Here is an 18,427-nt window from a genome sequence, read left to right on the forward strand (position 1 = left end):
TTTGACTGATTTTGACAACGTGCAATGTTGTAGGTACTTGATACGAAATTTTAAAATTCTATTGTAATTTTATATTTATTGGAATGTTTAGTGTGTTTGTTCAGTTGTTACCACTTGTTACAATGCATATGTGTGATTTCTCCTCATTATCTGTTAACAACTATTTTATGCTCAAGGCTAAATTTAAGTAACCGTTGTTACCGTTTCATCATCAAACATTATGTATTTTATCAGAGAAAATAGCAACCGACTGTACCTTATGTGTTTTACACAGAACGAGTAAACATGTCTGTACTGAGCAGCGTAATCGACAATCAACGTATGCAAAATATACGATATGAATTTGGAAGACTTGGTGGTGAGTATTTACACGTTAGATATTTAATTAAATTTTTATTTAAACTCAATTAACTAGGTACCTATGTGTTTTTTTATAAACATTAATCTGCCTAAAATTAAGGGCATCTGTGGCATTGGGAACTGCTCTATAATACATTATTTAAACAAGGCTTACTTGCTTTATGTAATTATTATTATAATATTACTGTACAATAACATTAAGTACATCTTTCATTCCCATCTTGAAAGTCTTATGTTTTCACTACCCATTTCTTCCATTCCAATTTTGACTTAATTTGGTAAGTACATTTGTGTAAGATAATTTGGTACCTAACTTGCAAACCGGAGATGGATATAGGACTATTTATCCTAAAAATCGATGAGTTTCCAGGATTTTTCAATAAATCCATGCAGAAGAAGTCACAGGTATCATTTAGTTTAGTTATTATATTGTGCTTAAAAGACTTCTAAAAATCCAGTTTTTAATAGTAGGAAAATCATTTTTATACTTAATTAAAATACAAAACTTAGAGCCTGTTTCACAGCTACCAAATAAACTTTTTCAGACAAATGCTACCTAGAAAATGCGGGAACAGCATTATATCCTCATACCCTCTTGACAAGAATAAATGATGATCTCCTAAGAAATGTCTACTGCAACCCACATTCAGACAAATATACAAAGGACTGTATAGAACAAATAAGATGTACAGTTTTGAACCATTTCAATACAGATCAATCAACATACAGTTTGATATTCACATCTGGCACAACACAGTCCCTAAAACTGGTACTTGAGTCATTCCAGTTTCACAGTGAAGATGAAGACGAAAATGATAAAGGCAATGGTTCTTTTATTTATCTGAGAGACAATCATACCTCTGTGATTGGTTTGCGTGAGTTAGCTGAAGCGAAGAATGCGGATATCATCCATATATCGCATGATGACTTTCTGAATACCCTGAAGCCCTATAAAAAGCCCAAAATTCCTCATTCCAAAACAGAAAAGAAAAAAAGTAATACATTATTAGCATATCCAGCACAGAGCAATTTTAATGGCTATAAGTACCCAATAGACTGTGTGCAGGAAATTCATAATGGTTGTCTCAATAGTTATTTGAAGAAACAGTTATGCGAAGTTAACTGTAATTGGTATATTTTGTTGGATGCAGCATCATTTGTGGCTACAAGCAAACTTGATTTGTCAATCGCTCAACCTGATTTTGTGTGTTTTTCATTTTACAAAATATTTGGATTCCCGTCTGGATTGGGTGCATTGTTAGTTAAAAACTCTAGTGCGGATATCTTAAAGGAAAAAAAATACTTTGGTGGTGGAACAGTAGATATTGTTCTCAGCAGTGAAGACTTTCACGTGAAAAGGAAGTCTCTTCATGAAAGGTAAAGGTACCCTAATTGTTACAAAAGAACTAACATAAAACTTTCACATTTATTTTTGAATTTAGGTAGGTACTTTTAGTTTGGTTTTTTTCAGACTTAAACATATAATGCAATTGCAAAATGAAGCAGAGGTGCAACATTTTTATTAACTTATTCAAATTAAGCTTTTATTTTTATTGTTTGCATACCAGCAGCCGAGTGTGGCTTTGTATCTCATTTTCAAGCATAATCTCAAAATAAATTCTTCCATTGTTGCTTTTCTGTTTCAGGTTTGAAGATGGAACTTTACCATTTTTATCTATCATTGCGCTTAAACATTGCTTTAATGTTATGTCATGTTTAATCCCCAAAGTAATAAACAGTGATATAATGGATACATTATCACACCATACTTTTTATTTAGCTAAAGATCTATACGAGCAACTATGTGAACTTGAACACTCAAATGGTACCAAGGCAGCAGTTTTGTACATGGATTCTGATTTTGCTGATATCAAGAGACAAGGAGGTATAGTTACATTTAATCTGATGAGGGAAGATGGAACATACATAGGATATGCAGAGGTCAGTTCACTGATAAAAAAAATCTAAATATATAAGGAAAAGCTGACTATTATGATGTAGATATTTGCTAAGAAAGGATATTTAATAAATAAGGATATGAAGATTTTATTTTGCCCTCTTAGGGGTTGAATATTCACCCCTAAGAGGGCAAAATAAAATCTTTTGCAGTACTTAACATTTAGGTGTCATACCTCTTTGCAACCTTTTTCAAAAAACAAAAAAAATTAAATCACTACTCATATTATAAATGCAAAAGTGTGTATGTTTGTTGGTTTGCCCTTCTATCACGACGCAACGGATCAACATGATTTTTTGCATGGATTAAAGAGTTGGAGAGTGACATAGGGCTACTTTTATCCCGGAAAATCAAGGAGTTCCCACGGGATTTTTATAAACCTAAATCCACGCGAACGAAGTCGCGGGCATCAGCTAGTAGGTAACATTAAATAATTATATGTTGATTAAAAAGAAAAATTGTTAAATGTTCTTCATCTTAGAACAATATTTTGAACAACTTATTTCTCAGTTTCAGCACATGGCAGACCTATTTAACATTACTTTGAGAACTGGATGCTTTTGCAATTCAGGATCATGTCAAAGACATTTAAATGTTACAAATAAAGAAATGAAGAGCATGCACAAAGCTGGCCATAAATGCGGAGATGAAGTGGACTTAGTAAATGGAAGACCAACTGGAGCTGTGAGAGTCTCATTCGGGTACCACAACACTTTCAATGACATTGATAAGTTAGTTTCAATGATAACGAAATGTTTCGTGAGACAACAGTACCAAAAACCAAACAGACATATTGTAATAAATCATAACAATAACAAAGTAGAAATTGTCAAAACAAACACAGCAATGTTTAAAGAAGAAATACTATCTGTTTTGAATGAAAATAATTTGAAACACGCTACCCCTGAAATATTCAATACTGGGGCAAATGCAACTTTGTCTGAAATTGCAATATTTCCGATCAAATCTTGTGGTGCTTTTAAAATAAAATCAGATTGGAAAATTGGCCCGAAAGGGTTTGAATATGATAGAGAATGGATGATAGTCAAGGACAATGGGGTGTGTCTCACGCAAAAGCAAAATACGGAAATGTGTATGATTCTGCCTGTTATTGATTTTGAGCACAGGCATCTTACATTGAATTTCAAGGGTATGAATTTTTTTTCAATACATGTGCACGTAAAGTGGCTCTTATTACACAGCTGCTAATAATGTTAAACACTCGAGATCTATAGAGCGCACTTTGACTTTGCTCAGACTTAAGATTATGTTAAAACAAGACAGATTTATGTGAAAGATATAGCTCTGTCTCATTTTAGCTCTGTCTTAAGTCTAAGCAAAGTCAGAGTGCGCTCTATAGATCTCACCCTAAGGCTCTAGCTAATCTGCTGGTTGTTATTTTTTATTTTTTATTACGTGTAAAATCTCAAGTTTCTATGTAGACCTAGTAGTTTGAACTGTATGCTAAACTAAAGTTTTGTTTGCCAAGCGTACAATATGCTATGATTGTCTCTAAACTAAACCAAAATGAAAGGTCTAAAATATGTATTGCTATCTCTGTCTTAATACTTGCTGCGGAAAAGAATAGCAATAGATTTTGACCTAGCGATTGTGTATATATTATTATAATAGATTTAGCCACAGTGTCAGTCTGTTTTACTTTTTATACTTTTTAGGGTTCCGTACCTCAAAAGGAAAAACGGAACCCTTATAGGATAACTTTGTTATCTGCCTGTCTGTCAAGAAACCTACACTACAGAGTACTTCCTGTTGACCTAGACTCATTAAATTTGGCAGGTAGGTAGGTCTTATAGCAGATATGAGGGGAAAAATCTGAAAACCGTGAATTTAGGGTCACATCACACAAAAAATTAAATTGTGGTCATGAACTAATAATTAGTATTTTCAATATTCGAAGTAAGATAACTATATCAAGCTCATATGAAAATATGAAAAGGCTTTACCTGTGCATTCTAAAACAGATTTTTATTTATTTTTATGCATCATAGTTTTTGAATTATGGAGCAAAATGACGAAAAAATATGACTGTAGTACGGAACCCTCGGCCTCGGTGCGCGAGCCTGACTCGCACTTGGCCGGTTTTTATATATTATTTAGATTTTAATGAATACTAAACCTGTTTCAGGCTCTGCGATCTCAATACCTCTAGATATTCCACTTAGTGATAAATACAAAGAAAGATCTGCCACTCCTTTTTGCCAGAGTAAAGTGTGCACAGACATAGTGACAGGCTATGATTGCGGTGATGATGTCGCTGACTGGATCTCAAATGCTTTAGGCATCTCTTATTTACGATTGATAAGACAAGCAGACAATGATAAAAGAATTCAAAAGAAAAAGAATAGTGAAGAAAAGAGTTTGCTTTCGTTAAGCAATCAAGCCCAATTCCTCTTAATAAATAAAGCGACGGTTAAATGGTTGAAAAGCAAAATTAAAGATTCAATGTTTACAGATGATTTGGATTCTTTGACCGACAGATTTAGAGGAAATTTAGTTGTTGATACAGCACATGAGCTTATTGAGAGGGAATGGCAGACAGTGATTATTGGAGATCATCAATTCAAGGTGGTTTGGTTTCCTTATATATTTAAGAATTCTGATAAAACTATAAGTTTTTCTTAAATAACAGATTTACGAGAATGTTGATGAAACTTGGATTAATTTGATTGTATAATGTGCATTCTCCATTTAATAACAACTGCTTGTAGGATCTGAATTCTGAATCGGAAAAATCCGTTCTGAAATCAAGCTATACTGAACAACAGTATTTTTTCCATATTAGGGTAGAATTCTGATCAGAGGCTGTCTCATGTTTACTCGATCCGTACTGTCCTGAATTTTGATCTGATCAAGTGCTCTTACAGTAAAAATAAAACTTTATGCCGCACAGTCAACTAACTACCTACCTCTTTATAAAATTTATTTCATAAACATCTAAAATTTCTTCTTGCATTTCCAGGTTGAGGGCCCATGCTCGCGATGTCAGATGGTATGTATAGACCAAAAAACTGGCGATAAAACTGTTGAACCACTGAGAACTATCTCCGAAGAGTTTGGCGGTAAAATGCGATTCGGCATATACTTGAGCTACCTAGGACCTGTGAATGGATGCAAGGATTTTATTTTGCATACTAATTCTCAAGTGATACCTTATTTAAGCGATGATAATATAAGCAGATAAGTTTTAGCATGATGGCGCCGATTCTGTTATGTTTTTCTAAACTAAATTTAGAGTATTTAAAAGAAAAAGATGCAGTCTTTTTCTTTTAAATATTGCTAAAACGGGACGGAACATGAATTTTACATTTAAAGACTTAATTTTAGTGCACGCTACAAATTTAAACAATAGCCTCGCGACTGGCAGCTAGTCACGAGGTTTGACAGCTCTAAATTAAATTTAAAACTGTCAAACTGTCCGTCCTTTTCATATTACATTAGTAAGAAGAGGATGTGAATACTCTAAAATTTAGTTGTGCTCAGAATAAGTGCCATTATGCTTTTATAGTACAGTTTGTTTCTTGTAGAAGACCGTTAACCTTGTACCTGCGCAGTAGGTGTCATCGATCGAAGTGAGGCATGGCGGCGAGGGCGTCTATGCTAGCTTGCGATTGACTCATTAATCAACATAATTTCTTTTCTCGCGCAGTATATAGGACGTACTGCATCAATGCGCAGACATGCCCTCTGTCCTCCAGCGTTTTTTTTCTCAGAAACCAACTGTACATATATTATGAAATGTTCCTAAATAATGACTGTTTCTATATTATTTAATACTAAAGTCCTTATAACTAGAGGTAATTAAATGAGAAAATCGCGCGTTCTTGTACGGCACTGTCAGAACCCATATGCTGCCAAAAATAAAAATATGGCAACAATTTATTTCACTATTTGCTCAAATATTTGTGATGCTCGACTGGAGAGCCTCTCCTACACTCCATGGTGTGGATGTCTTCATACCATTTCCTGATAAATAGATTCTGTTTAGGCGTTAATATTACGATCAAGTCTTCAGGATTGAAGCAGGGAAAAGCGGAGCGAATAGCAGCTATCAACAAATAATCTGACTGGCCTACCGAACATGGTGCTCCGCTTTTGTGGTCAGACAGACTACAGACATACTAAAACTTAGATAATTTTGATTATTGTTTATTACTACATCGTATAATATATGCTGCTAATGCACAATAATTTAATAGGAAGGTTTACAAGGTTTGGCAATTCTAATGAGATTCAAATTTTGAAATATAAAATCAGAAAACCCATCTTGCTACCTCAAGATCCATTTAAGATAAAAGTTTATTCAAGTTAACTGGTAAGAAAAAATATTCATTCACTTACACTTTACAGCATCATTTGAGATAAGACTGACCACACTACATGGTATTTAATGTCTCCACTAAAATTTTATTTTTAACTACATGATTCTCAAAATTTTGTCTGTGTGTAATTAGAATTTTATTACTATTTTATAATATTGAGATATTGATTATAATATTGAAATTTATTTACAAGCTTGAAATATTAGGTCGGTATAGTCTGTACAAAATGACTCCTCACGCGCCATTTTATTTCTATGGGTCAACGCCATGTCAAAAGTACGGTTCACCTTTAAAATATGGACTAAAATCGTACTTTTGCCATGAAATTTGACACAAAAAGTTAAAATGGCGCGTAAGGAGTCATTTTGTACGGACTTATGGTTTTATTTTTATCTTTGGATTTTTAAATGTATAAGCGCCGTATTCACCATCCATCTTGCTGTACGTCCCGCCAAGGCCATGCACGATGCACGATGCAAAAAGACCGTGAATAGGCTTGACGTACAGCGATTTAATTGTTTGCTCTATGTGCACGATGAATTTTGCATCCAGCGAGCGCCCCCACCACCGCCCGCGTCTTGCAGATAGACAGTAAATAGCGCGGACGTACAGCAGAGTCGTCCTGCGTCGTGCATGCTTGATCGTGAATAGCTTGCTGTACTGCAGATTTAACATTTAGAGGTTGTTTCGTAACGTGAGTGCTCGTCAGTCTCTCTCTCTCTCTCTCTCTCTCTCACGCTTGATGCGCGCACGATGGTCTGTATGCTACATCCAGCTCCGCGGCCTTGAGCTGACGTACAGCCGGGATGGATGGTGAATAAGACGCTTTAGTACGCGATAGGTCAAGATGATAATCGGGGTGGGGACGCCCCGCACAACCCTCGCACTAACCCGGTGCGGTGTTTGATGATGATTTTTGTACATCTGTTATTATTGTTATTAATAATTATATTCAGATTCAGATTTATTTATTTGCTTTCATGTACATTTACATTTATTGATGGTGGATGCTTTGCTTTTCTTTTTATACGGACTTTTGCTTTGGTTTGCTTTTTAACCGACTTCAAAAAAAGGAGGAGGTTCTCAATTCGTCGGAATCTTTTTTTTATATACATTGTTATTGTAAATAATTGAATTAATCATTCTTTATTACAGGTAATTGGGCAATATTTTAGTTTATTTACTAGGTAATTGTTTGTGAAAATAAGTAAATATTATGGTAGGCTACTGAAGTGCACCATACAGACCATACCATACAGTCTGATGATATTTTTCAACCAACATACATCTTAGCAACTGTCAAAAGTGGCTTATTAAAATGCCTATATTTTTAAGGTAAATGGTGTGATATTTTATTAAATGTTATGATATACCACAGTTGACTGGTTGTTGTCCTTTTATCTCCCTCGGATCTGCGCCATTTGCCACATCTTGAATTACTTCTGCCACTTCCTCGTAGTCTGGTAACGCCATTGTTTGTAGTTTGGAATAAATAAGCTTTTCATTAACTACCACTTCAAATGAACCTGAAAATTGGCAGATTGGCAGACTTCACACACCCTTGAGAACAGAATAGAATGTCTAGAATGTAGAACTCCGGCATGCAGGTTTCCTCACGATGTTTTCCTTCATCGTTAAAGCAAGTAGGTAATATTTAATTAGGTACCTACCAACCTACTTAAAACATATTAACTCCGAAAAGTTAGAGGTGCATGCCTGGAATCAAACCCCCGACCTCTGATTAGGAGACGGACTTCCTAACAACTAGGTTATCATAGCTTCTACCGGAAGATCATGGACGGAATATTATGTATTAATAGGGCACCTACAGTAAAAACAATGTTATCACAAGATGGACAGTTGATAATATATAGAGAGTAGTGGGAAATGGAAATTTTTGCTTATTGAGAAAGACTTGTTAGTTATTACGTTCAATGGACGGCCATAGGCTGGAAATAAAAATATTTTATTAGGTAGGTACCTACCTAATTAAACTTCTTATTGGCTATTGCACCTACCTTGTCGACCTTTATTACAAATAACTGTAGCTTCAGGGCTAATATTTTTAATTGTTTCGGCTAGTGCTAAACAATGACCTCCGTAGTCGCATACTTTACTGAAAAAATATTACTTTAATTTAGTTTTTCTTAAATCTACAGGCTAAATTTTTCCATGATTTCCGAAAGGTAATGGGATTACCAATATTCGATCTCGACTCTAGGTTTTTGATGTAGGTTTTCAACAGACATCATAGTAAAACACTATTAAAATAGGTACAATCGGTACATATTCCTTCCGACTTCCGAGGCTCGTCTATGCGTCTTGTTTACATAATATAATATAGTCCGTACAAAATGACACATAATCTATGATGACTCCTCAGTGCTCGTCCTCATCATTCACGCGGTGAATGATTTAACTCTATGGGTTAACTGTCATGTCAAAGTACGGTTGACAGTTCACCCATTGGGTTCACCTTGGGCTTATTACACCTACCTGAAATAGGACGTCCTAGGTAGGATGTAAGAAAGGAAGGTCTGATCACACTTTAATTAATGTGTCATTGAATCAGTTTACAAAATAATATTATGAAGTTCGAAGGGCGTCGGACTTGTCGAGTGCAACAGAGGCACTAAAAACCTGGCCTTGCCGTAGCTCTCACCATAGATAACACACTATATAGCAGAGAGCTGTTGGCTTTATTAAATTAAAATAAAAAAGTGTGTCAATTAGTGCGACTTGGACTTGCACACGAAGAATTCCGCACCATCGTACAAGAAATAACCCTTTTAATTTTCATGGGGGCCCTTTTGATATTTTTATTATTTGTTATAGTGGCAATAGAAATACACATTCTGTGACAATACTCTGCCTATTATGGTTTACGACATACAGCCCACTGACAAACAGACGGACGGACTGCGGCGCGTAATAGGGTTTCGTAGGCATCTTTCGAGTAGAGAACCCTAAAAATCATTTCTTTAATTTTCCAACACGTGTACACGCAGTCGCAGACGAGCGGTGACTGAACCAACCAGGCGACTTAATGTTTCGTTAATCCTTTTCTATCTAGACCAGCTGTGCAATTGCGGGAGAATGACAGCTACAATGTCACGATCGCAATCATCTCTGAATAGTTAACGATCGCTCACTATTGGCTACAATGCATTGTTGCAACAAGAATCGCACAAATTCAGCCAATCAGAACAATTGAGATTGTAATAATGATTGATGCAGGTTTTAGACAATCACCTTGAATCTCATGAAATGAAAGTTCTTTAGCAACACTGTGCTCCGCGAACACCCCATATACATAGTACTCTGTGGTGAATATTAATAATTATTCACCACAGTGCACTATATAATAGGTACTTAATCTATGATGTACACAGAATACAGCGCTGCTAACTTCGGAATCCCACTTCAATATTTTTCATGAGATTCTGGTCCACCTATTGCAACCTTACTTTCTTACTAGGTAGCATACTTTCTAGGATCCTGACTTGCTAAACGCGAATAAACTTTCCTATAACTTACCTAGGAAGTAGAACGTGCTATTTCAGGTAGGTGTAAAAAGCCTTTAAGGAAAACAACCTGTAGTTAGTCTGTGGTCATGGTGCTGTCGCCTGTCAAATGCTGTCAAGTCAGTGAACTGTCAAGTGTCAACAATGTCAATTGTCAATGTCGATTTATGGTCGATTTGATTTGATTGTCCGTCCGCCGTCGTCGCGTTGCGTTTCGTTGCGTTGCATCGTTGCACGTTGCGTCGTTTTGTTTGGAATAAAATTAATAATTTTTATTTTTCCGATTAACTTTTATCCAAATGAAATCGATATATTATTTACACATAACTATTAATCAATAATAACGAATTGTTCGGACAGGTATTATAATAAGTAAATACGTCACAAAAGCACCATAGAAATACTTATTAGAAATTGAAAAATGATTACATCAAATATGGACTACGATTATCTTATTAAACTTCTATGTGTCGGCGATTCCGGTGTTGGAAAAACGAGCTTTTTGTATAAGTATACTGATGGTGTCTTTCACACTCAATTCATTTCAACTGTGGGTATCGACTTTAGAGAAAAGACTGTGGTAAGTAGAAGAGAGCTATTGTCATCAAATTCATTAAGTTTAAAACTAAAACGTTGTTTATTATGACAATAGTGCTGGACTAAAGCTTAAGTAATGTTGATCAGAATTCCAGAAACTGCTTCTATATCCAAACAAGGTCTTTCTAAAAGAGGGGATAAAACATTGAATACAATATACCTACCTAGTTTACTGTTTTTCAGATATACCACCAAAATACAAGGCAGCATCGCATACATCTACAGTTATGGGATACTGCGGGTCAAGAGAGGTAGCTATGCTCCTTATTTAAAATTGCTGTAGTACTTTTTTAAGGATACCTACTAAAGATTTTTGACATTAAGTCACAGTACACTGCTGAAAGTAATGTATATCGGCTTTAGAATGACATTTCAGCTTTGTCGAGCATTGTCTTTGTCACTCATACCTTGATATGACGTTTCGTCGGTCTCAACGACAGAGACAGTTCTCTACAAATCTGCTATCTCCTTAAGGTTGATGCACATTACTTTTGGCAGTGTATTGTAGTGATTTTTGTCTATAGTCTAAAAGGGTCAGCAAATCTAAAAAATGAGATTTTTATCTTATTGCAGCTGCCAATAAAGATAAAACTATTTAATCAATGAAGCATAAATATTTATTTTGCTGTAGTATTTTTATTAATGTTGTAGGTTCAGGAGCTTAACAACAGCCTTTTATAGAGACGCAATGGGCTTCTTACTGCTTTTTGATTTAACAAATGAGGCTTCATTCTTGGAGGTTCGCAATTGGATAGAACAATTGAAGGTACATAAATATTTTCTTAAACATATTTCCATACATTGCAATGATAGTCTGAAATCCCACTGCATGAATAGAATAGAAATATTTTTTTAACACACTTGCTCATAAAGTGGCTCTAATTTCACCGCAATTAGGCACATAATGACACCTATAATCAAACTGACTTTTTCATTGCTATTATTCACAGGTGAGTTATAGAGTTTTTTATTTTATTTTATTGGTTGAGATGCTTTGTTCTTAAAAAAGTTCAATGAGACCTATAATCAAACTATGACTTTTTCATTGCTATTATTCACAATTTTTATTTTATTTTATTGGTTGAGTTGCTTTGTACTTAAAAAAGTTTTGATACAAAAAAAATTGTGTTCAATAGTACAACTTAATTTTTAGCATTATTTTCTTCACAAGTGTGTTGTGGCGCCTTAGCGGTAATCACCAACATTACACACTTGTACCATAATGTACTATTATATTTTGTACCTGTAATCTTTCAGACACACAGTCTCAGCGATGACCCAGACATAGTGCTGTGCGGTCATAAATGTGATCTACAAGAAAAACGATTGGTGAACCGAAATCGTGCCCAAGAATTTGCAAAGAACTACAACTTATGTTATGTGGAAACAAGTGCCAAGACAGGAGATAACATCGACCGTGCTATTGAAATCTTACTTGATAAGATCATGTACAGGTAATTGTTTTCAGATTTCATTCCTTCCCTCCCAATGGTGCTTAATCAGCACTATGACTGGCCAGTGGCCATCAATTTTAGTTAGAGGTTGGTATTCAATGTTATTTAAGGAAAATTACATGGAACTTAAGTTCTCCTTTTACATAATATTATTGTCCTGTCCTGCACAAAAAAAAAACTGCATTGTGCAGTAGTGTAAAAACCGCTAACCGCAAAAAGTAATTCACCTTATCACCAAAAAAACCGGCCAAGTGCGAGTCAGGCTCGCGCATTGAGGGTTTCGTGCTACAGTCGTATTTTTTCGACATTTTGCACGATAATTCAAAAACTATGATGCATAAAAATAAATTAAAATCTGTTTTAGAATGCACAGGTGAAGACCTTTCATATGATACCCCACTTGATATAGTTACTTACTTCCAAAATTGAAAATACTAATTATTAGTTCATGACCATAATTTAATTTTTTTGTGTGATCTAACCCTAAATTCACGGTTTTCAGATTTTTCCCCAAATGTCAGCTAAAAGATCTACCTACTTGCCAAATTTCATGTTTCTAGGTCAACGGGAAGTACCCTGTAGGTATCTGGACAGACAGACAGACAGACACGGTCCTCTTGAGGTACGGAACCCTAAAAAACATGGAAAAAAACAGATGTTTCTAACAAAAGTTTACTATGTAGGACCACTCTAAAAACTAACTAAAACATTGGTCCTACACAGCATTCTCTTTTAAAAACTTTAGATTTCGAAAATCTTCATGTTTTTTGGTGGAACTCTCAAACTACTTTTTGTAGCTACCCACTTTTGAAAAAAGACGGTAGTATTATTTTATAGTTTGATGTAACATTTTGATACATTTGCAATCACACCTAAGCCCCACGACCCTTTACATATTTATTAATAATTATTATAAGTATTGATTAGCTTATGCCCGCGACTTCGCTTGAACTACACAAATTTCAAACCCTATTTTACCTTCTTAGGGGTTGAATTTTCAAAGATCCTTTCTTAGCGGATGTCTACGTTCTACTAACTATCTGCAGCTCAAGCTATCCAGTAGTTTGAGCTGTGCTTTGATAGATAAGTCAGTCAGTCAGTCAGTCGCCTTTTCCTTTTATATATTTAGATAATTTAATTTTTATTTTTTCTTTGCAGAATGGAAACTTGTGTAGAATATGCAATGCTGTGTGCTTCGGGCCGGAGGCGACAGTCCCTGCAGAGACTCCAAGCGAAGCACGACAGGAAACTGTGCTACTGCTAGAACAGTACAAACTGTGATTTTGATACATTCCATGTTGAAACTCTGGGTGACCTGAAATATTTTTAAGGGCCCTTTTGACTAGCAACTTATTTTTTGTATAGGTAACATTTTAACTATTGTTATTGTAAAAAGATGATTTTAAGGCCGATTTTGTATACCGGCGCATTCGCAAATGATTGCCTCTATGCTTATGACGTCAAGTCCTAATAGAAATCGCGTTCTTTTAGTTGAGTTGTAGGCAGAAGGACCTGGAAACCTGCCGCATTATTATCCCAAGAAAGCTCCTACCATTATATGATTAAAATGGAAAGGAGTCACGACCTTTAGTAATGAGGAATACGAAGCAGATAGAAAGCCTACGACGTAGGTCTGTACCGTATATCTGTTGCGAATGTATCGGTATGGCTAAAGGGGTAAAGCTAGCGCGTGCAAATATGTATGGTGCGACAAGGCTATCTTGGCGCGTGGCGAAAATCGGAACTAGCGTTGCCTTCAAGTGTCCCCTTTGTTCTTGTTTGAACATTCTGCGCCTTTGTTCTCCAACAGCGCCCCCCCTGTCAATGTCATTCAAGTGCCAAGAGAGCCTTGACGCACTGTAGGTGTGCTAAAGCACTAAACATAAAACGCACGAAAGCAGCGGTACATGACGGCAGCAGCACGAATTTTAACACAAGGAAATGCATGAAGCATGGTACAGCTTCACAGCTCTTCATAATGGGAACACCTTCATAAAGATCTTTGTATTGTTCTGTACAAAGCACTGATGTTTTAAATATATGTTAGAAAGTTTTCGGGCGCCTAATATTTGTTCGCCTAAAAAAATCTAAAGTTTCCCTTAAAATAAATTGTATACTATTAAGAAAAAAATGCCAAAAGAGCTGTTTTGAGACTGATTTTAATTTATATAGTCATACAAATACGTCTTGTAATCACGAAATGATGTCTTATAAGATTCAGTCTAATTTTTAAGGGTTTTACAAAGATAAAGTATTATAACAAGTATATACTTAATGCTTTGCAGCTTTTTAAACCGTTATTTGTACCGCCGATTCTGTTATGAAACTACATTTAGAGTATCTGAATCTTTTCTTTTAATATTGCTAAAAAAGGACAGAACATGAATTTTGCATTTAAAGACTCTAAACACGTTACAAATTTAAGCAATAGGATCGCGACTTTAAATTAAATTTAAAACTGTCCAAATATGTTTGTCTTTTTCATATTACAAGAGTAAGAAGAGGATGCGAATACTCTAAAATTTAGGTGTCAGTACCACTGTAGCTAATTCTGTTGTATACAATGCCTAAATTTAATTGACAAATCTCAATCTTGTACTAGGTACTTATTTCTATTTCATTGTACTATCCCTTTTAGCAGTGAGCATTATGAAAGGGATATCAATATGTTTAGACATGTCGTTTTAATTTAGTTTAGAGATTGTGTACATCAGAATTAGCCACAATATACGTTTAGTTAAAATAATCTAAGAACTTTGTTTTGACGTTTCTCATTTAAGAGCTATACTCCTTTCGTGTAGTTGTTACATGCAGATAGCTGTGAACACATAACCCTTCTTTTATAGTTGGGTATGAATCTAAAATAACCTGTACTTCAATGCTATTTATTGAGTACAGACTATATGCATTTCTTTATTAGGTAAATTATTCTTAACTTTTTAACTTGTGTTCTAAGTTTTTAGCGTGTTCCTCGAAATTGCAGGGTACATTTTCCTAGTCATTTTATATGTATAAATGTTTTGCTATTATTTAAAATTATTTTCTTTGGTCCCTGACGTCGATTAAATATAAGTACACTGGTCCTGCGATTGCCGACCTGTTTTTGAAGCAACTTGAATTTCGCCATTTTGGCGCTGATAGTAGCCGTGAGCGTACTCGGAACTAAATGTTCGTCTGTCGACACGAAGACCACACAATTACACACTAATTAAAATTGACACAGTGTCACAATTTTAATTCCCGGTACGCTCGGTGGGGCGCTTCGAATTGACACGAAAACAACTGTCATTTTGTATGGCACACCTCTTCCAGCGTTCTTATATACGTCTATTTAAGTGTCCGCCTCACTTGAGTGTTTGATTAGCACAAACTTTTTGCAAATTTGATGCATAGCTTAATATTAGCCTAATTATTAAGAATTATACAGGTTTTCATTACATAAATATTAGCACAGCCTAAAAAGATAAGAGCGGTCACGCACTGCATCCGATCCGAATCCGTGAAAATACATTCCAAAGAAGTAATAAAACTATTTGTATGGTAGTTTATGGACTACATCCGACTTATCCGATTCTTTTTGTCATCCGAATCTCCGCTTTGGTAGAAATTCGGACCGAAGTAGCCTTAGTACTATTTGTACAAACGCTTTCATAATATTACCTCCGATTCAAAGTGCGTAAGCAATATCCGTATTTTCACGGATTCGGATCGGATGAGTATGTAACCGCTTTATGATACAGTCGTTCGATGTAGATATCGAGACAGAGAGATCCTATGAGGTCACAGTACAGTAGCCGGCAGGAAATATTGTGCATTGACTATAAGAAAGAGGTTTCGGCTTCGTAGAGCGTTGTCTCTGTCACTCATACCTATATGACGTTTAGTCGGTGTCAACGACAGAGACAACGCTCTACAAAACCGCTACCTCTTTCTAAAGGTCGATGTACAATGTTTTCTGCCGGGTACTTTACGCTATAATATTAGTGCGTGTTCATATAAACTGGCGGTATAGGCGGTGCTATTATAATATTGTCAAGCATAGTTGTAGTATGTTCATGTACAACTCATGGTTTACAAAAGTTATCGCGTGCGTCACCTTCACTTAGGTACAGTGAGCATCAAATGTTATCATATCAAATAATAAATCAAATGTTAACATGACATTCGTCAATTCAAAGGCAGCTACAGTACGCGGCAGAAAGTAATGTACATCGGCCTTTAGAGTTAAGAGTGACATTTCGGTTTTGTAGAGCGTTCTCTGTCACTCATACCTATATGACGTTTTGTCTTTCTCAACGACCGCTCTACAAATTTGCTATCTCCTTCTAAATCTCCTTCTAAAGGTCAATGTACATTACTTTCGGCTGCGTATTGTAAGTGACATAAGGTCAACTTTTTGGTAAATTTGGCTGCTGAAATAGTTTATTAATGGACTTAATTGACGTGTCGCCTCGACTTTTGGTCTTGGTCTTGTGATTTGCTAACTCAGTTTTACACAATCTCTAAACTAAATTGACAGGTCTAAAAGTTATGCTATGATTATATCGTTTCTGCAGAGCATATTGTGTAAAGGATAGCTTTATTTTTAGACACATACTGTAGACGCATAATAGCCGGACACCCCCGATCGCCAAGCTTAGGCAGTTGCTTAGCATAAAAGTCGGCCCACGCCCTTTTGGTACCCTCATTCCGCACATTGTCTTGATTACGTGACTTTTGAGTCCACCAATGACAACAAAGCATTCTCCCCTGTCCCCCGCTACCATATTTTAGGAATTTGTTTTCATGTAAAACCTTGTATATGCGTACTCTTGATCTTGAATTCTCTGTGTTTTTAGACCTGTCAATTTAATCTAAAAATTGTGTATCTTATATACTTATGTTCGTGCTAACTCAGTTAGCACCAACATTTCTAAAGTTATCTGAAGCTCACTGTACCTACCTACTAAACATAAAATATTCAAAATATAATATTAGTCATATCATAACATTATTATCAATCGATTTTTCTAGATATTATTATATATTGAACCAAATTAATATTACTATTGTAATAGTTGTAAGATAAAATATTATGTAGGTATTCAAAAATTTATTAAAGTAATTATTAAATTATTCTGTTGTTACCAATTTATGAAAATTATACATGTTATTAAGTATTATATCGGATGGCTTTTGTAAAACTTTACTTATACCTGTTGTATTATATTTCTATTCTTTACAAATTGAGTCCAGTTATGCCACTTTATAGATAGTTAGTGTCAAGTGCTGTGCGGGGGTTCACTACACTACCTACGTCACAGAATTATTAGAAACTAAACTCTAAAAATTACAATTCGAATCCCGTGGGTAAGTTATCTGCGATCGATGGGATGTCTTAGTTGGAGTCGGGGCCAAAACGCTATACGTCTACGAATTGGCGGTAAGATTTTTCCAGTAGGGTGGTGGTAACTAGCTTCGACGGAACCTTCCCACGAGAGAAGAATTTAACCCGTTCTAGTTCCACTTATAAGATAAACAAAGGGAGACCTTTTCAAATATCACTACCAGTGATCTCTTCCAGGTAACCCTCTAAATATTCCATGAGCGAAAATCAGTAGGTAGGTAGATAATTTTTTTTAATTCTCATCACTAGCTGATGCCCGCTAATTCGTCCGCGTGTATTTAGGTTTTTAAAAATTCCGCGGGTTCCCACGGGATTTTTTATTTTCCGGCATAGAAAGTAGCCTATGTCACTTTAGCTTTTACTATACCCATGCAAAATATCACGTCAATCCGTTGCGAAGTGATTGAAGGACAAACCAACAAACAAACACACTTTCGCGTTTATAATATGGGTATTGATTGCCACACGGTTTTCTACAAATCGGACCAAAGGCCGATAAAGCCATAAAAGCAGTACCTATAGGTAGTATTTAGTTAGTTTCTCCAGAAAATTCCTTGAAGTGTAGGTAAAACACTCAAAAATTATAAATAAAGTGGTATAACCGTTATGGACTTGCGTAAAGTTTTTACTTTTTGACCAAATAAATGGCTTGGTTAATTTTGTGTCAATTTGTGTACGATTCAATTAACTATATTATTAATGGTTCAAATTGTATTCCAATTAATTGATTAAAGTATTTGACGATTTTTTTTGATTTTTAATTTAAAATTTTTGAAAAAACGTACCTATCCATCTAACTCAACTAACCA

General features: G+C 35.3%; 2 protein-coding genes across 2 annotated transcripts; both read left to right on the top strand.

Annotated features, from left to right (window-relative positions):
• On the top strand, positions 1 to 7,707 carry mal (molybdenum cofactor sulfurase). The gene is made up of 6 exons (XM_034973943.2): positions 1 to 358; positions 906 to 1,737; positions 2,007 to 2,301; positions 2,828 to 3,467; positions 4,464 to 4,903; positions 5,298 to 7,707. The coding sequence occupies exons 1-6, from the start codon at positions 286 to 288 to the stop codon at positions 5,517 to 5,519; spliced, it is 2,502 nt and encodes an 833-aa protein (XP_034829834.1). The 5' UTR covers positions 1 to 285; the 3' UTR covers positions 5,520 to 7,707.
• A 2,671-nt stretch (positions 7,708 to 10,378) lies between these two features.
• Positions 10,379 to 18,364, top strand: Rab27 (RAS oncogene family member Rab27). The gene is made up of 5 exons (XM_034973949.2): positions 10,379 to 10,761; positions 10,962 to 11,029; positions 11,430 to 11,544; positions 12,036 to 12,232; positions 13,391 to 18,364. The coding sequence occupies exons 1-5, from the start codon at positions 10,603 to 10,605 to the stop codon at positions 13,494 to 13,496; spliced, it is 645 nt and encodes a 214-aa protein (XP_034829840.1). The 5' UTR covers positions 10,379 to 10,602; the 3' UTR covers positions 13,497 to 18,364.
• The last annotated feature ends 63 nt before the right edge of the window (positions 18,365 to 18,427 follow it).

This window comes from Maniola hyperantus, chromosome 12 (genome assembly GCF_902806685.2).
Source record: "Maniola hyperantus chromosome 12, iAphHyp1.2, whole genome shotgun sequence".
Classification (NCBI taxonomy): domain Eukaryota; kingdom Metazoa; phylum Arthropoda; class Insecta; order Lepidoptera; family Nymphalidae; genus Maniola; species Maniola hyperantus.

Bases quoted from the DNA above. Each gene is read 5' to 3' on its own strand.
- mal (XM_034973943.2), top strand. From the start codon at position 286: ATGTCTGTACTGAGCAGCGTAATCGACAATCAACGTATGCAAAATATA. The intron at 359-905 runs GTGAGTATTTAC...AAACTTTTTCAG, and splicing joins TGAATTTGGAAGACTTGGTG to ACAAATGCTACCTAGAAAAT. The intron at 1,738-2,006 runs GTAAAGGTACCC...TTTCTGTTTCAG, and splicing joins AGGAAGTCTCTTCATGAAAG to GTTTGAAGATGGAACTTTAC.
- Rab27 (XM_034973949.2), top strand. From the start codon at position 10,603: ATGATTACATCAAATATGGACTACGATTATCTTATTAAACTTCTATGT. The intron at 10,762-10,961 runs GTAAGTAGAAGA...ACTGTTTTTCAG, and splicing joins ACTTTAGAGAAAAGACTGTG to ATATACCACCAAAATACAAG. The intron at 11,030-11,429 runs GTAGCTATGCTC...TTAATGTTGTAG, and splicing joins GATACTGCGGGTCAAGAGAG to GTTCAGGAGCTTAACAACAG.